General features: G+C 40.2%; 1 protein-coding gene across 1 annotated transcript in view; it reads left to right on the top strand.

The window, feature by feature from the left end:
- Positions 1-18,335, top strand: part of pdlim2 (PDZ and LIM domain 2 (mystique)) — a 44,362-nt gene continuing 26,027 nt past the window's right edge. The window contains exons 1-5 of the mRNA XM_037680530.1: positions 1-314; positions 11,080-11,208; positions 13,338-13,489; positions 17,323-17,392; positions 17,774-17,922. Of these exons, the coding sequence (XP_037536458.1) occupies positions 11,116-11,208; positions 13,338-13,489; positions 17,323-17,392; positions 17,774-17,922 (464 nt within the window). The 5' untranslated portion in view covers positions 1-314; positions 11,080-11,115. The remainder of the gene's footprint in view (positions 315-11,079; positions 11,209-13,337; positions 13,490-17,322; positions 17,393-17,773; positions 17,923-18,335) is intronic.

The raw sequence follows: 18,335 nt of genomic DNA, 5'->3' as shown, positions 1-18,335 counted from the left end.
CCCCTGGCTCCTGCTTGTGTGTCAACTCTTTTATTTTGGTTACGGGGCACATGGCACCGCGAGCTCGACCCAGTGCTACGGCTGCGCGCGCACTCAAAGGTGGCATTCGCGCGTGCCATCCTGGCGTTTGACACCGCAGAAGAAGAAGCACAGAGAGGAGACTGACTGAGACGTCATTTAAAATACTTTTTTTTTCTGTTTTTGTTCGCGTTTTGGAGACAAGTTGTTGACAGGCTGAACCGGCTGTTGTTTTTAACGATAAAAAACACGAACATTAAACAGGTGGAGAACCTTCAACCACACAAATCAACCTGGTAAGTGTCTCAGCTTCGATTTTACACACGTATCTGTTTTTTATTTGTTTGACGCAGCTCGAATAATCACCAGCACCTTTAGTGGTTTTTGGCAGTGAGGTGCTCTTCATCATCACTTTCATTTGTCTTCTTTCTGCACGGAAGGTACTTTGAATCATAACCAACTTTATAGACTCATAAAAAGTGTGGGGGCTTCATAAAACACAGTAAAGCCAATCAAACCATTTAGACAGAGGAGAGAACTGGAAGTCAAATGAGGTTAAAGCCACACCGAGGAAAGGCTCCACACCTACTGGACTTCATCCTTCAATTTTTAGGAGACTGGGGGAGTTTTCTTTCTCCCCTTTAGCTTATTAAGTAGTCAGTGTGATTTGTGGTGGGGCATAACCAGGTGCAGTCCTCAAAAACATCTGTCCAGCTGCTCTTTTTTTGGCCTGGTAATGATGATGACTTTGAACTTGAATTTTCCTTTAAATGATGCTTCTCTGCTCACAAAGGTTTTTATTTTTAATTGTTATAAATAAATAAAGAGGCCCAGCGGATGGGAAACGAGTTGTTTGAGAGCACACTGGAACCATGATGTCCTCAAACCTCCAGCATCTGCTGTTTGTATTCTCCATTGTGTCTGGCAGCCCTTCACGTGCACGTTCCACCTTCCCTTGCTCCTGTTCTACGAGATGGTTTACAGTCTTTTTTTGCCCAGTAAACACTGGAGAAATCTGTCCACCAACTAAAAACAGACCGCTGTAATTTTGGACTGAGCAAATCAGTAGCTTTTCAGGAAAAATGTAGAGGGTTTGTATTTTTAACCTTTTAACTGGGGAAGGTGTTTAGTTTCAATTAAACCAGTGATTATTCTTTTGGCTGCTTTTTAAAAAAAATCCAAGCATTTTATTTAAAAAAAAAAAAAAAGAAGCAGATTTACTCTGTCACACAATTGCACACAGGACGTTTATTCTGTTTAGTCTGAATGACTATCTTCTTGGATCAGTTTCAGCAAACAAGCATTTTGACTCCTCTTTCTTTCGCTTCAGCGTTTCGTGACGTTAAGGATGCTTCTGAAACTAAAATGTGCAGCAGCATAGTCTTTTGAGCGTGCATGGTGCAAACCTAGTGTGGGGAGGATGTGGGGAGAGAGACACGGTTCACACAGATGAGTGTTTGAACGGCGCCCTGTGAACCATAAGGAAGAGAGCAGAGGTATTTCTGCAAGGATGCAAACGGTTTTGTCTTTTTAAGAATATGAAATGCCTTTTTTTTTTAAGGTTGTTACAAGATTTTCTCCCTTCAAAAAGGGAGTAACCCACACAAATTACAGGTATGTTTCTATTCATTAGTGTTTCGATGACACATAGGTAATTAAATGTAGTTGCAGCATAAACCAACACCCTTTTTAGCATCTTCACATATTTTGTTTTTGTTCCATGTTTTCTCATCTCCTTAGGGACTGCAGTTAAACCCGAACAAAATGGGTGTGATTTGGTGAGCGTACATGAAGTTATTTCACTCCGCTCGGTCCAGGGAGAGGCTTGTTGCTGCATTCCTCTCCTTTTTATTCAGAGGGTGTGTGTCCAGGTACGTGTCGAGCTGTCGGGGCACTTTGTGACGCACAGATTAGAGTCAACAGCATCAGACTGCATCACTGACACGAGCTGAGGAGAGTTTGCACGGTGCGTCCAGTGAGAGTCCTGACAAGTGTGATTCATTCCTGGAATATTCCCCCGAAGCCACAGTGGTTCATCTCTGTGTTACCTTACATGTAAGTTCAGGCAGATCTCGCGCCTTAAACCTGAGCATCTGCTGTCATTTTAGTACCAACATGTTGGAGAGACGCTGCCTTTTTGTTTCAGAGGAGCGCATTTTCATCCAGAGTTTAAATAAAATAAAATAAAAAGACTCAGTTAAGCTCTTTCAGTGACCTCAATAAACAAAAGTGAAGAGCAGAAGTAGGTAACTTCTAGGCTAACACATGACTATTCAACTAAATTGCTCAGGGGGGCCACAGTTACTCAAAGCCAAGAGCACAAGGGCTAGGCCTCTTGCAATAAACAATAAATCAATCAATCGCATGATAAATTAAAATTATTGACCTCATTTTCATTTATCGTCTTTATCATTTCTTCTTTTCTCCTCTCTTTGCTAAAAGCAGCTAAGCTTTGAAGCTAAGCTACGAGCTAAGCTAAAAGGGCGGCCTCGGGGAAAAAACTTCCGTCTTGCCAAAGCTCCAAAATTTACGGTTGAAACCTGTGCCTTTGTGTAAAAAGTTGTTTTTCTCTGCAAAAAGAAGCTGAGAACTTCTTTACTGTTTTTTTTTTTTTTTAATTAAAAGCTTTGTGTGACAAATGCTATGCTAAAGAGCTCAAACCACACCGATCGGCCGCCATTTTTAGAACTGAAAACAAGGAAGGAGAGCCCATGTCACGTCAAGGGGCCTCCCTCCCATTTTTCTTAAAGAGACACGCTGCTCGCTCCCTCACTATCCATCCTTCGGTTCAAACAGTCTTATACTGCCATCCGGTGGTCATAAAAAGGTACTACACACAAAACAAATTAACCAACATTTCCTCTTAAATTTGACAGTACTTGGTAATTAGTAAATTTGACAATAATTAGTAATTGTCAACTTTCAAACAATATTATTGTTTATTGCAATAATTTCTGAGACAATTAATCGCCCAGCAAAATTTGTTATTGTAACAGGCCTAGGCTGGACATTGAGCAGTTATTGTCATTAAGTAAGTTTGTTTTGCAGTTTAAAGTCTAGTTTTATTTAAAAATGAACCCATTGGTGGGCTGAACTGAGCACACCCATGGGCCCAATTTGGCCCCCAGGCCACCAGTTGAATAGCCCTGTACTAACAGCTTGTTTTTCCACATTTTTTGTCATAATCAAGGGGCTAATTCTCAAAGTTGGCATAGTTAAAAACAATAATGGTAATGGTTTCCTGTAAAGTGTTTACATTCAGCGGCTGGCTATCAGTGCAAGGTATTTTCCACTGAATGGTTGATTTTCTAGAGGCAAACAAACCTACAAGAGAAAACAACCACTGGTTTCTATGATGATGTGGTGTCTTGTTGATCAAAGTTCATGACTCATCGAGGCTCAGTCATCATATTTTTTGCCTCGCTGCAGTAAATTACATGTGCAGCTGGAAACTTGTTTGTAAGATTCACTTCTTCGGCTTGAATAACCTGTAACTACGTGGTCAATTAAAGAAGTCTGGCTGGGCTTATGTGCCTGCATGTCTTATTTACTGTCAGACACAAACAAAAAGTAGTTGTAGAAAACAGTGTTTTAATGTCTCTAAATGGTTTGGCACTGTGTTGATTACCCAACACTTCAGCAGTTGAAGTCAATGCTCTGAGTTGGGCCTGATGGTGTAAATTTGAATGTTCTCTGCAGGTTTTAGTAGTTCATCCTGAATGCGACTCTACAAAACGCCGTCTTTAATTCTTCATACCTCCTCATGTTGATTTTGCCTTTAGGGACAGGCTCTCTTTGACATGACAAGTGCCAAGTCGTCTTTAGCATATCGAGTGTGTACATGGCAGGTTCAAACTCCACTCAGGGAAGAAAAACGTCCCTGTGGATACTAGAAAAGCTGTGTTCAGTGTCTACGGGGAACTTTCTATGACTTCTCTCCAGCGTTTGACCAGGACAAATTAGACATGTTGTCACAAAGTTTGATTTACTAGTTTGGAACTTGGTAAAATTTCATCACCCTGACTTCCAGGCCAGCGTTTATAATTTCTTCTGTTACAAGATGAACTTACAGTATGTACATATTGGCACGTTTGAAACACAGTCTTTTTATCAGAGTCAGAGTCAGAGAGTCAGAGTTTCTTTATTGTCATTCGCACCTCATGTGGTACATGTGGTGGAGCGAAATTATGTACACAGGGTCCCAGTTACATCCAACAATAAAATGTCTAAGAAAAACAGTAATAACATCTAAGATATGAACTAAGAAAAACATCAACTAAATATACACTAAGCACTCATAACATAAAACATTGAACATCAGCACGAACATGAGTCTGTGAGCAGATGTGCACGCATGAACACATCAACATTGAAACAGATCAGCAGCAACATGAAACAGATCAGCAGCAACATGATATGGTTTTTCACAGTGATTATTCTAGTTAGAGATTCATGAGTCTAACAGCCTCAGGGTAGAAGCTGTTCCTCAGTCTAGTGGTTCTACACTTAATGCTCCTTAACCTCCTTCCTGAGGGGAGTGGGGCAAAAAGTGTGTGTGCTGGGTGGGTGGGGTCCTTCATGATGCAGGTGGCCCTCTTCCTGCATCTGGAGGTGTAGATGTCTGTGATGGTGGGGAGACTGATTCCGACAGATTTCTGTGCAGCCTTCACCACTCTCTGCAAAGCTTTTCTTTCTGCAGCTGTGCAGCCTCCATGCCACACATTGATGCTCGAGCACAGGATGCTCTCCACTGCACACCTGTAGAAGGAGGTGAGGACTGAGCTTCCCAGACCAGCTCGCCTCAGCCGTCTGAGGAAGTAGAGTCTCTGATGAGCTTTCTTGATCAGGCTGGTGGTGTTGTTGCTCCAGCTGAGGTTGTCATTCATGTGTACACCCAAGTACTTGTAGCTGGAGACCACTTACAGTGCCCATGCTGATACAGTGGTTGGCAAGAGGCCTATTTATAGTGTTTTGACCCTGGCCCTGTGTTAACCATTATACATTAAACTATAGCCAATACAGTCATATGATACAACTAGAGGTACTAATTAACTAAAGATAATATATGCTGATCTGCTCAACTTTCTTTGTGCTAATTTGATATGGTTTGTTGAAAACTCTATACCTTTTAGGGTATAGGTGCGTTTCATCAAACTGCTTGTTGTTTTTCACTTCTTGGCAGTGATTCATCATGCCTACCACAACAGTCTTCTCTAGTTGATCCTGACCCCCTGCAGACAAACTGTGGTCACAGAAACAAAGGTAGTCTTGTTATGGTCTAAGGCAGTATGTATACATTTATTACGTTCTCCACTGGTTTTCAATGGGCATGTAGGAAACTGACAGCACAACCTATTAATGTTTCTATACAGACTCATTCGTTGTTTACCGAAACAATCCAAGAGATGCATGACGGTTAGAATCAGCATGCGTAACAAACATAAAAAACTAACAATTGAACATCAAGATATTACGAGTTTATCAACAAAGCAACCACTACTTCAATGTTTTCATACATCCCAGAACGATTTGTTTCACAACTAGTAAGAGCCATGACTACAAATGAATGTACGTATACGAAAAAGAAACTGACTTCTATTTATATCGTTAACTAGTGATCCACTGATTAGCAAGCTCGAGTTACTGATCAAATCTGCACAAGATAAAAATGAAAACGCTTTAAGAACAAGCAACTTTAAAATATAAAAGCATACTACCAACTTCTTCATTCTCAGGGCAGGGGCAGCTGTGGCTGAGTGGTTAGAGCAGTTGTCCTCCAATGCAAGAGTTGGAGGCTCAACTCCACCAGCTGGTGGAGTGGAGGGGTTCAGTGTCTCGCCCAGGGACAGTCCTGGGCGAGACACTGAACCCCTCACTGCCTTCGATGTGTGTCCCATCGGTGTATGAATGTGATAAAGCTCTGATTCTTCTTTGTATAGATCTAGTAGAGTGCTGTATGAATGGGTACATGAAGGCACGGATTGTAGTGTAAAGTGCTTTGAGTATCTTGATATGACAGAAAGGTGCTATATAAGTACAGTCCATTTACCATTTATATTTGCATTCATAAAATAAACAGCTGTGAGGTTGAAGGTTCTAATAAGAAGTAACTCCTGTCTGGAGCCAGAAGCCAAAAACCAAAACCCGGAGTGGAGGATGAGTGCAGTCAGAGAGGATGGAGTCTGTCTTCTTTAGCGCTTGACTTCTGAACAGGTCCGATGGTGAACTCTGCTTTACCCCCATTATTTTACTGCTCAGTTTTATTTTAGAGGGTAAGGTCCTACATCTTTAAGGTTAAAATTCCAAACCAATAAATTAGAAAAAAAGTAAAAGAAACTCTTAAAAAAAAAAAAATCAAAAGCACCACGAGTCCTGTCATGAAACGGTGAGAGTTTACAAAGGAGGTGAAAACGCTGCACACCTCTCAGAAGTTCAGTCGATAAATTTATAGCTCTCCACCCTATCAACAATCTGCCTCTTATTGACTATTCTGGGACTGGTGAAGTCAGTTCCATTGACAACTGGTTCACCTTATCTCTAAAGACTGATAATTACAGAATCCTCTGCAAACTTCAAGCTAAAACGATGCTCAGATTGACTCTGGCAGCCATTGGTGTAGGGAATGAAGAGGAGACACAAAAGAGCCCTGAGACGATTGTTTCCTCTGGCATGCTTCCATTACTTTCACTCTCTGAGGTTCCGTTAGATAAAAAGTTAAGAATCCAGACCAGCCCATTAGATGATCAAAATTAAAATTCTTAAATGTTTTTTCAATTAAAATGCAAAGTGTAACTTGGTTAAAAGCCGGTGGGAAATCTTTAAAACACAAGCTTGGTGTGAATTTTTCCTCTTAGAACTCACCAGTGACCACACAACACACGAGTGAGTCACTTCTTATCACCACAACTTTTCTTCTGACATCTAGCGTTCGTTCGTCCTCCTGTTTTTTCTTTTTAAAGCAATTTGTGAGACACACTAAACATTTACACAGAATTGTCCAGATGCATGGCTGATGGTAGTCACTGTACAGGAGAGGCTGCAGAGACTCAAGGAACTAATTGACTCCCCCCGAAGGCTGGGAAGGTTTGGGCCGGCTGCTCCCTGTCATTATCACAGCTGCACTTATTTCTGCAGGCCACTGCAATTATGAGACTGACGATGGTGAGCCCTGTTAATTGGCCCAGGCTTTTAATGAGAAACTAGGTATGCACTGTTTGTCCCAAACGCTTGTGGAATGTGCAGACAGTGAGGGGGGAGCGTGGAGGGATGTCGGGCAGGACTGGGCTGCTGTCCTGGATCCTCTGAACTTGGCTGTAATCTTCCTCTTCAGGACTTAAACAAGAAATCTGGTCAGTCTCTGCTAGACCAAACTCTCACCACAGTGTAACTGGAGACCTGTATCACTTGCTTTGAATGTTATCTGCCATTAAATGGCTTATTACCAGTTGTTATCATCCCATATGTAGCGTTCAGACTGCCCCTCCTGTACCTCCTAGTTAAAGGTTTAAAGGTACGTTGTCAGCTTTGTTAGCACTGATAACAGGCTCACGTGGTTAGGTTCAGAGTAAAGGGTCAGGGGGTTAAGTTTAGGGTCAGTCCTCTGGGTCAGGTGTAAGGTTAGGTTTAGGAAAAAGGTTGCATAAAGCTGACAACATCTCTGGGAATCTAAAAATAACTGTCTCTATGAATACCTTCATGAAATCTTTGCAGGGCAATTTGTTTATGGCTTCATAAAGTGATTCAAAATTGTCTGTAATGACTGAGCTCATGTGAATTGCATAAGAGGAAAAAGTTAACTTTGGAAACACTCTTACAATAAAGAACTGGTCCAAAGGAAACAGCAGGTCATATTATGTAAGAACAAGAAGAGCTGGCTGGTTCTTTTCTGTAATCCGCAGTGATGATGACCCTGTCGTCTGGTAGAAATGTGACAATATTTACTTTCCTGCTGTGAAAACACTCCTCTAAATCTCTCTGCAGGGGAAGGTTGCAAATGTAATGCACTCCCTGCCCAAATCTAATGAAGACAAAGTGTTGGTTTTCTAGCAATAATAATAATAATAATAAAAGACCAAAATAATTAAAACGCTTCAACTAGGACATCTTGATTCTGTAGCATTAACATAATTCACAATAAATATGTTTTAGCAAAATTTAGTGCATCACTATGATGCATTCAATGACCAGAGAATAAATGAGTGTATTTGCTCACTTCAGCTGCTGACCACTGGTGAAGCATAGCTGAAAATCATTTTGTTCCTGCACCACTGATTAATCAGTACATCTTTAATGAAAATATTCAATTAAATCAATAAAATAAATATTGAACAACATAAAAGACATGAGATCAGTTAGTCAGGAGCTGTGATTACATTAATGGATCAGAACCAGCCATCAATAAAATATGTACCTCCCGAAACTCATTTAATGGTAAACTGCACTGCTGTCTTCAACGGGGAACTGTCGTACTTTCTATGCAGCAAAAACTCGAAAAGAAGAAGACAAAACATCAGAATCAGAATGCTTTTTATTGTCATTGCACAAGAAGCTCAATAAAATTAAATTTTTGTACAGCCGTCCAAAGGGGTAGACGGGTGCTTGAGGCTGCAGCCATCATGGGAGGCGCTGCCCTTTTCGTTAAATAAGGAAAAGGGGACCACGAGGAAAGATGAGGTAAAAAAACATCATATCTTACACCGTGTCCAGGACACAGTGTGGAGTTGCAAAAAACCTTAGCACAAAAAGCAACATGATGAGGAAGGCCAGCGAAGGTGAGTTTAAGGTTAACAAATGACACAGGACAGAGAGCAGGAGCAGGACAGATAGAGGAAGGAGCTGGAGGAAGAAAAAAGTGTCCACCTTCACCGAGAGTAGGAAGAAGAAAAAAAAGAAAAAAAATTACTACTAATAATAATAATGTCCACATAATAAATTCAAAAAAGTAACTAAAGTTCTTGTAATACTTATTCTTTACACCAAAGTTCATGCTCATGAATCCAGGTATAAATCCAACAATGTTCAGTCAGGTCATCTGGACAATTTCTTTTGTTGCTGAGACGCTTCGTCCTTCATCCAAAGGACTTCTTCAATCTGTGGAGCCACCCAACCAAACTTAATCCCACAAACCGCTCGCTCCCAGAGTGGAAAAAAAACGGTTTGCTGGTGCTAAGATGGCTTCCAGGGCCCGCCCTCTCCCTCGTCAACTCTTCCAACTTATTCTTTACTTAATGTTACATTTAAGCTGTGCATTTATTTTGAAAAGCTGTTGTGAAGCTTTGAAAATCTGCTGCATTGAAGCCCGTTTTCTCTGCGTGAGAGATTCAGTCTATAATTAAAATAGCTTATAGCATCGTCTGAGTGCACCTATATATTAACTTGTTGCTGAAATGAAAGCCTGGTTTCTCTGTCAAATAAGGTCACATGGCAGCTTTGCTGCAAGCGTTTGGACTGTGCAGGTGTTGATGTGTTTGTGAACCAGTGCAGCGTTTATCCCATCATCGCAGAGCTCTGTACATGCAGTAGTACAACAAGTAATCTTCATGCACAAGTATTCAGAGGCTGAGGAGACTGACAGCTAAATTACAGGTTGTAGTCGAAGAGATTAACCATTTTGATGCTTTAAATCGTATTCTGCTCCAGTTTAAAGACACTAATGTTTAAGAAAATGGTGTAAATGTGTTTAGAATGTCGACCCAAATAGATAACTTCATAAAATGTTATTGCAATGTCATGGACAGAAAAAAAAACAGTTTAGGTCAAACAATAAGAAGTCAGATACCCATAGTATTTATATTTGTTTATTATATCTATTTGGATGAATCCAGAGTTCTTGTGTGTTTCTATAAAAAGTCTTCCTGCAGCGCACCATAGTGGGTGTCATCAACAAAAGACATGTACGATTTTAAAAGCTTTATTCCCTGCAGTAATTAAAGCCCTTTGTATGCTGGATTTGTCTCATCTTTTTTTGTTTTATGTGACTTCCACAATGTGTAATTTACAGAATAGTTTGACATTTATTCCTAGATTAAACTGCATTAGTGCGAAATATATAAAAAAAAATCTTGTGAAGTTTTGGTGATTTGTTTTAACACAAATTCTGCACTGAAGACATTTGCTCCACCTGAGATTGTGAAATTAAACCCATCAGGTTTTTTTTTACTAGTCTTGACTTTATAATCACGTGGTAATTTGAATTTTCATTCAACCTTTATTTATACAGGTTAGTCTCATTGAGCCTCGAGGGCTCATTTACAAGAACGACCTGTTTAAAACAAATAACACCAAATTTAAACACTTCATTTATATTATAGAACAGAAACCCATCAATGCTGCTTGAAGAAAGCGTAATCTGTAAACAGTCATTTAAACATGAGCATACACATTTCTAAACAAATAGTTTCTCTGTAACCTAATTCTTTATTTTTTACATGCCAAACCGCTTCCATATGAGATCTATGCCACATCTCAGGCTGCTGTTGTTACGTCGTATTGTTTAGTGTTTAGCGTAAATCTTAGCGTATATCTTAGATCCTTATGTACCATTTCTTTTTACACTATATTTGTGCTATTACTGGGTGTAACTGGGACCCTGTGTACATAATTTCATCATGTAGCACATGTGATGGAAATGACCAATAAAGTTGACTTGAACTTGAGCTCAATCCACTGAACATATTTAACCTCAGCGTGACGTCTAGCTCCTTCTGCCCTGCGCTCACACAAGTTTTGATTTGTTTCCTTTGTCTAGAAGGAGCATTTGGATTTAATGAAACTTTGTGGTCTGCAGCCACTTAAGCAATGTTAGTCATGTGTCCTTGGTTTCAGATTCCTCCCATTACTCTTTAATGTGGTTGCACAATCCCTGTCAAACAGACTTGGACCAGTCAAAGTGAAAGGATGCTGCAGATAAAGGGAGACTCATGCAAACGTTCAGGCTTTACCAGTTTCTCTGATGTGAAATTGGGCGGAAACATGCGACTGAAAACATTTAGTCATATACACATGTTTAGGTTGGATGTTTCACTTGGAGTAAATGTCATGTTTTCTGTCTTCTGTTTTCAGGTTTTTGACTTGAGCGCACATTAATCTGATCACTCAATGGCACTGAGCGTGAACCTGATTGGTCCCTCACCGTGGGGCTTCAGAATATATGGAGGAAGAGACTTTAAGAAGACCATAGTTGTCACCAAGGTACTTGTGGGCAAAAGTCCTTCTCATTCAAACTGTCACTTGTCAAACTGCAGTTTTTTATGACGTGACTTAAAAACTTCCTCTCTACTTCTTTTTAAATTTCCATCATTTGCTGTGCCATACTTATTTCCTTTATTCAGCCTGTTTGCATGAACTTGATGTAGATTTCATTAGAAGGAAACCACTGATTACGATTAGTTGAAGCTAAGGTGAAAGATTCTTATCTTAAGAACAAAATGTGTGTTTGTGTGTTTATTTGTTGTAATAACACCCATGTACTTCCACTGCTATCACGTTTTCAAATTGCACGTTTTACTGAACTTGTTTCTGCGATAGTTTTTAAAATGAAGGATGGAAAAGGAGAAGTGGAAGTATTTCTACTGCAGGCAGATGCTGTAAACAGAACCAGGAAACCTTGTTCAGACGTCTGTGTCCCAAAGACACCCTGACCTGCCAACAGCACATCCTGGTCTCCACACCATCTCAGACATTTTCCCACCTCTTTGCAGTGAGATCCCCCAAGAAGCTCCTAGAATAAAAAATACGTTGACGTCGTGGCAGAGGACCAGCACTTCAAACCTCTGTAGTTTCAAGAATTTTATCTTTTAAAGTGTTTTTGTTTTATAACAACTTATGCTTGAAAAAGGGGGTATGGTCATCAGTAATGGGGTTACAGTATGTTGATCTCCTTCTCTGAACTGACATCATTTATCAAACAAATGGGCCAAATCAATAAAACTACATGGGAAACCCTGTTTTAACACCAGTAATTAACAGCTATAGAGCTGGATAATCTGACACGGTTGTGGTTTGCACAGTTTGCATGACATGAACGCCCTCTTTTATTTGATTGGCCTTAAAGATCTTCTTCATTTTCGTCTGCAGACACATTTAAAACATGAACCCCCAGCTGAATTTAGCTTATGTGAAACCAGGCGTGACCTGATATAAGAAAAGACATACTATTATAGGTCACCACAGCAACGCTTGTTTACCCCACAAGTGGGCCCACAGACATGGCACCTCTGCCCTGCGCTTGGCTCAGCTCGTTGATGAACAGCCTGCAGGTTGGCATTTTCTCTGTGTCCACTTTGTTTCCACTAGGCAGGAGGGAGTTCAGTCCTCTGAATAGCTATTGATGTACATTTTTGTTTGCATTCCCTTTATTGCTGCTCTTAATGATGGTAGCTTAACTTCAAAATTATATCACAGTACCCCTACATTTATTTTCTTAACCCACTTTTCCCTTCTGGGTTGTTGGGTGCTTATCTCCTGCAGTCACTGTAGATAGGCCGTCAGTCCATCACAGGGACACAGAGAGACAGACGAGACAACTATTCACACTGTCACTCACACCTAGACTGTCCACACTCTCGTAAAATCCTCCATTGTCTGTTTAATGTATGGATGTCATTTCTGAAGGACTCTGGCAGGGCTTAATTTGTAAAACGATCGATGCCAGAATGTAAATAGCTGGAGAGGGGGTGGGTGTAATGGGGTCCTCCCCCAGAAAATTTTGAATAAAGTAGATGCCATTTCCTGCATTTTGTTGTATTTTATCAGGTTGTTAAACATCTAAGTTTATCTACATTTGTAAACACTTCACTTCTGTCAAGCATCCTTACCCGTCCCCCCCCCCCAGACGGTTCTGAGCCCAACTCTGTCCCTGCTCGTTGTTGTCCTACTCCACATGTGAAACCTCCAGGTGCCAGCCTGTGGCTGCCTGTGGGCTCCTGCTCGCATATAACTATGGAAGTCACCATATACGACTGTCTGGCACTCACCCCCACCACTCTTTTAGGGTTAGAGATTCTTTTAAGGGTAGACGCAGAAATGCTACTTGAAGAAGCAGCTTGTATGGGCGTAAGTGGCTGTTGTGTTTAAAATGAGTGTTTATGTAATTATTTTCAGTTTACATATCCAATATGTTTATTTGTTCAGTGCAGTCATATTTATTCATAACTTAATTATTAGTAAGCCTGAGAGTTGAAGGATCAAAGCCGGATCATAGCAAACAGTTACCGGAACACACCCTGTCAAAATAAGAGAGCTCTCCTGTTCTGGCTCAAATTAAGCACTGGACTCTGGGCCAGTAGTTTCTAACTGGACCTGCTGCTTCTGTTGAACAGGTCAATGCAGGCAGCAAGGCCGAGCAAGCAAACCTGCAAGCTGGTGACTTGATCTTGGAGATCAATGGGGAAAACACAGAGGAGATGCTGAATGCAGAGGCCCAGAGCAAAATTAAGAACTCAAAGACCAATCTGCAGCTGCTGGTGGAGAGGTATGTATTTACTTATTCACTTATTTTATAAATACATGTGTATTTGCAAAAATAAGAAGTTGTGCAGTGCAATATCATCCACTTTTGCATCATAGTCCATCACTGAAAATCTTGCTTGCCTGTAATTAAGTATTTTGTACCAAGGCCAAAGTCTTTACACTTATTTATGTCTATCAAGAAGCACTGTACAAACAAAACGGCTGATTATAATCAGGGGAAATGCCAGGATGTATGAGAGCGCCTCTCTTCCTTTCCCTGTTCTCCGAATAAATCTTGTTTTTTAGATTTGCTACAACCTTGTTCAAATGACAAGGTGTTGGCCTCCAGAAAGCTTTTTCCTTAAGTCATAAACACTGTTGGCTGGTGTTTTGATTAAAGTTCCTCCCTAAATTCTCATGTGGTCACTGCTGTACCACCCTCCCATCAATCTGTTTTTGTATGTGTTCCCTTTTTGTGGCACACACACTTGCACACGTTTCCCTGTACTTCCTTCGCGGATGTCCTTCGTCCATGTGAGTGAATTTTTCCCTTCTGATCTCATGTCTCCCACCAAGGCAGACAGACCATTACTTTTTGCCTGGCCGGTACAATCACCCTATGGTGCTCTGCCCTTTTCTTAGTCCCACTCTGTTTACTCTCAGTGGTTTCCAGCAGCTAAGACTGTGATCCATCTCAGAGGGGTTTTTTTTTAAATGCAAATTTACAAGCTTTTGAATTACAGTATGCCCAAACAAGCTCTTGAGATGATGATAATTTAGAAGGATAAATCACGCTGTTGTTTTCCAGCTCAGCATCTGTTTGGCACAAATTCAACTGCGATCTCAATTACTATTGTGTTGGTGTTTTGGCTGCAAAGTGGTGCTTTACACTTTACTGTATGAAGTTACTGGTGGCACATCCAGCAGCACACTCGTCCCAGTTTTTTATGAAGTATATTTTTGAACTTCAGAGCAACCGAGCTTTCACTTTGCTTACAACCCTTAAATTTTCTCAGTTTGGTTTTGTTGGTAACTTGTAACTTTATTTATGCAGTGTAAGTGGTGATATAATGGCCAATGGTTCTTCTCACACTGTTTCAGTCACTCTCGCAAGGACTCGACCATCAAAGTAACTCCTGAATGTTTATTTATGACAAAACTGTGCTAGGATGATGTGTATTTTTGGATTGATTTTCAGAAAGCCGATCTGGTCAAATTTCCATCAATCAACCAATCAATAATCTTTTACCTGCTTCTTCCTTTCCAGCTCAGAGGGTCACTGGTGCTCGTATTCAGCAGTCACTATGTGAGAGTCAGGGGAGTCAAGTCAATTTATTTATAAAGCATATTTAAAACAGCAGCTGTTACCAAAGTGCTTAACAATAAGATTAAGGCAGTGAAAAATAATAAGATGTAATTAAAAGCATCAAAATAAAAACATAAAACACAAAACCAATGAGAAACAATGAAATACTAAATCAGATCACACTGTGTTAAACATCAGTGGATACAGGTGTGTTTTTAGGAGAGATTTAAATGCAGGGAGTGAAGTGTCCTGTCTAATGTTGAGGGCAGATTCTTCCACAGTTTAGAGCCCATGACTGAAAAAGCCTCCTGAGCTTCAACCTGGTTTTTGGTCCAACCAAAAGCAGCTGGTCAGATGATCTCAGTGCCTGAGAAGGAACATAAGGTTGAAGGAGGTCAGAGAGGTATGAGGGTGAAAGGTCATTAATGCAAATAAAGACCAACAGGAGAATTTTAAAATCTATTCTGACACAGGGAGCCAGTGAAGGGAGGACAAAACTGGTGAAATGTGCTGAAACCTACCAGTTCCTGTTAAGAGCCGAGCTGCAGCATTTTGGATGAGCTGGAGACGTGAAAGGGAGACCTGACTGACCCCAACATAAAGTGTGTTACAGTCTAGCTGGGTTGTAACAAATGCATGGACTCATGTTTCAAGATCAGATCTGGTCAACATGAACTTAAGCTTAACTATCTGCCTTAACTGGAAGAAGCTTTTTTTTTTGTAGAACAGAGTTAATCTGTTTATTAAACTTCAAGTCAGAGTCTAGAACACCGGGTACACTCTGGACAGGTTGCAAGTCCATCACAGGGACAAATGGAGACGGAGGAAACAAACAACCATATCGTCCTTTCAATATCTCAGTGTATTCTCAGTATCGCAAAAGACTTTCACTGGCCTTGAGGTTTGCACGTGTTTTAGATGATAGTGATGACGGAAGTAAATGTGAGGGTGAGAAAAATGTGGGTTTATCACAAATGATTTAGTCTTTGCAGGATTAAACATTAATATTGCACACAATCACATAAGAATTTTTAATGTGGAGCTCAGTCAATTTAAAAAAAGGTGAAAAATAGGTAAAGGAAATAAAGCTTTATGACATATACCAGTGCATAAATACTAAAGTTAAACCATTACATCACATTAAGTTATGTATTTCATTTTTTACATTGGAAGTATGTACTGCACATGTACAATATTTATACTCTTAAAATAAACAGAGTTTTAAAAAGCTGCCATTGCTATGTGGAAATGTTGCACAGTAAAGTTTGGTAGACGTGTTTCCGTCTGTTATGTCTGTTGTCATCAGACTGATGGAAACAGAGTGTTTTGTGATAATTCTGTCCAGTCTGATGAGTCTCAAGTAGTTTCCAGTGTTTATACCTGAGCTTAGACCAAGTTGGGTGTTTGTCAGAGGATATTCTGTGCTTTGATTTATGACCATGGATGGGGGTTCATCCCAAGTCGTTATCGTTTCTGTCTTGAGGAGTCTTTGCCTAACCAGTCTGTTGTGTGTTAGAATGGTCTCTGGAAATCCTCCAGAGGCCTGGGTCTGAAAAACTTTCATCCCTGGCTTAAAATAAATCTAGTTCTCTAAAAAGCCTATCATCTTTTGCTGTCCTGAAATAAAGCACAGAATACAAAGAAGAAATTTAAAGCTTACCGTAACATTTTTGCAGCTTTACAGCTTCTGCTCAATTTTTTTTCTTTTTTTATACCAATAGATCACTGAGGAGCCTACAGATACTGTATCTTTGTCATTTTCCTTTGCATGCAGTATGTATAGGTAAGGCCACTCGAGGCCAGCCTTCGTGGTGATTTACCACAGGCGTCTCGCACAGTGACTGCTGGATGTAGGCATCGGTGATGCCTGCACCCTCAGAAAGGATGAAGCGGGTAAAGATAATGGATCTCAGCCTTCTTTTGTGCCTCATTACCTTGGACTTAAACAAGAAGCTGTTAGTCCTGCAGTCAGGAGGCCTCTCCATGTTTGTGTTGGCATTTATACTGCTGAAATTTCCCTTCCTAATTCAATGATTTTAGCGGTCAGAATCTGTTTTTTATTTTAGCAAAGGAACAGCTTGGAAAGAAAGTTAATGAGAGCATAGTTTTAACTGAGGACAGAGTCTGCAGAACTCGTTTTTAGTAATCTTTGACAGTTGCTGAAGCGACATGAGCATGAACGCCTGCCCAGAGTGTTCACAAATTATTTTTTTCCCAATTATTCTTTATTTTGACTTGCCAGACATAAAATGAAGTTCACTTAGAGTTGTGACATTTGGAAAGCACATTTTTCCCCCTTGCTCAGCATTTTCCTTGCAAGTTAAACTTCTTTCTTTTTCTGCAACAACTTGTTCTTAATGTAACTTAGGTCCGTTTGAAGATGTTGTTTTTACATGGGATTTCCTTTTCCTTACTCATTTTATATTTTTCCCCCACCAGTATAAGGACAAGATCATCCCTGGTGCATGGCTGTAAAATTGAACTCAGGGTTATAAGATATTGTTAAGCGTTTAAAGTCTGATCAATTTTGTGGTTTTCTTCCCTTGAAGACCTGAACCTTCCAGCTCTGGACGGACCAACGGTGTCAGCACCCCTGAACTGCTTGCTGAACGCTTCCAGGTCCGTTCTAAAACTCCACCAGACTTTTTACTTATTTATATTTTTGTCCAAAAAACACAAAATCAAAGCTCGAGTCAAACTAATATCCAACAAATGTACTATTGCTTTTACAATTCATATAACAACTCCTTAATGTCTTTATTTGCATGATTCGTGCTTCATTTTTTTCCATGCATGCATCATTCATCTGTTTATTACATATCAGTCTATTCTCATGTGGGAAGCAAAGCAGGACATAATAAAAAAATTAGCACAAAATCACCTACAACACTTTCAATTTAATGCATTTATTATACTCTGTTGTGTGTGCTGTTAGGGAAGTTCAACTTCCATTGGACATGAAATCTCATCATCTTGTAACGCTTTTTTCCTTCTTTCTAGGAGGCAGTCATAGTGAGTCGAGACGAGAACCAGAACTATAGAGAGTACACAATTTCAAACACTAAATCTCTGTCTCCTGGACCGTACTCTCCTTATTCCCCTGGTGGTACGGACAGAAAGGGCAGGCTGACACCGATTATCAACAAGAGGTAGCTCCAGTTTGATGCTTCTATTGTCACTATAATGATGTACTTTGTTCAGTTGTACTGATCAGATTGGATTTTAATGCACATCAGCTGTAAATTGTATTATTTTTTGAACCACCCTACTGCTGTTAATGCCTAAAGATGCAACGAGGTTTGTCATGGTAGGTAAAAAAAACATCAGCTTGATGTATCATCTGGATTTACCATCACATGCAAAGGATTTTTATGGTCTCACAGTTTGACTGGTTGCTTTAACCTTCACTTTGAACAGTCTCTGCAAAAGAGTTGATGTAAACATAACTCATTCAGTATGAAAATGGTCTGAAAAACCTAGACAGCTGATTGTATTTCATACAGCCAACCATTCATTGCATAAACAGGCCTGCATGTGGACAAAAGGCTGCAGCAAGTGCTCT

The sequence above is a fragment of the Nematolebias whitei genome, chromosome 8, assembly GCF_014905685.2.
Source record: "Nematolebias whitei isolate Nwh7 chromosome 8, NemWhi1, whole genome shotgun sequence".
Classification (NCBI taxonomy): Eukaryota; Metazoa; Chordata; class Actinopteri; order Cyprinodontiformes; family Rivulidae; genus Nematolebias; species Nematolebias whitei.
The sequence above is the reverse complement of the archived record's forward strand: the minus strand, read 5'-3'. Positions and strand labels throughout refer to the sequence as shown.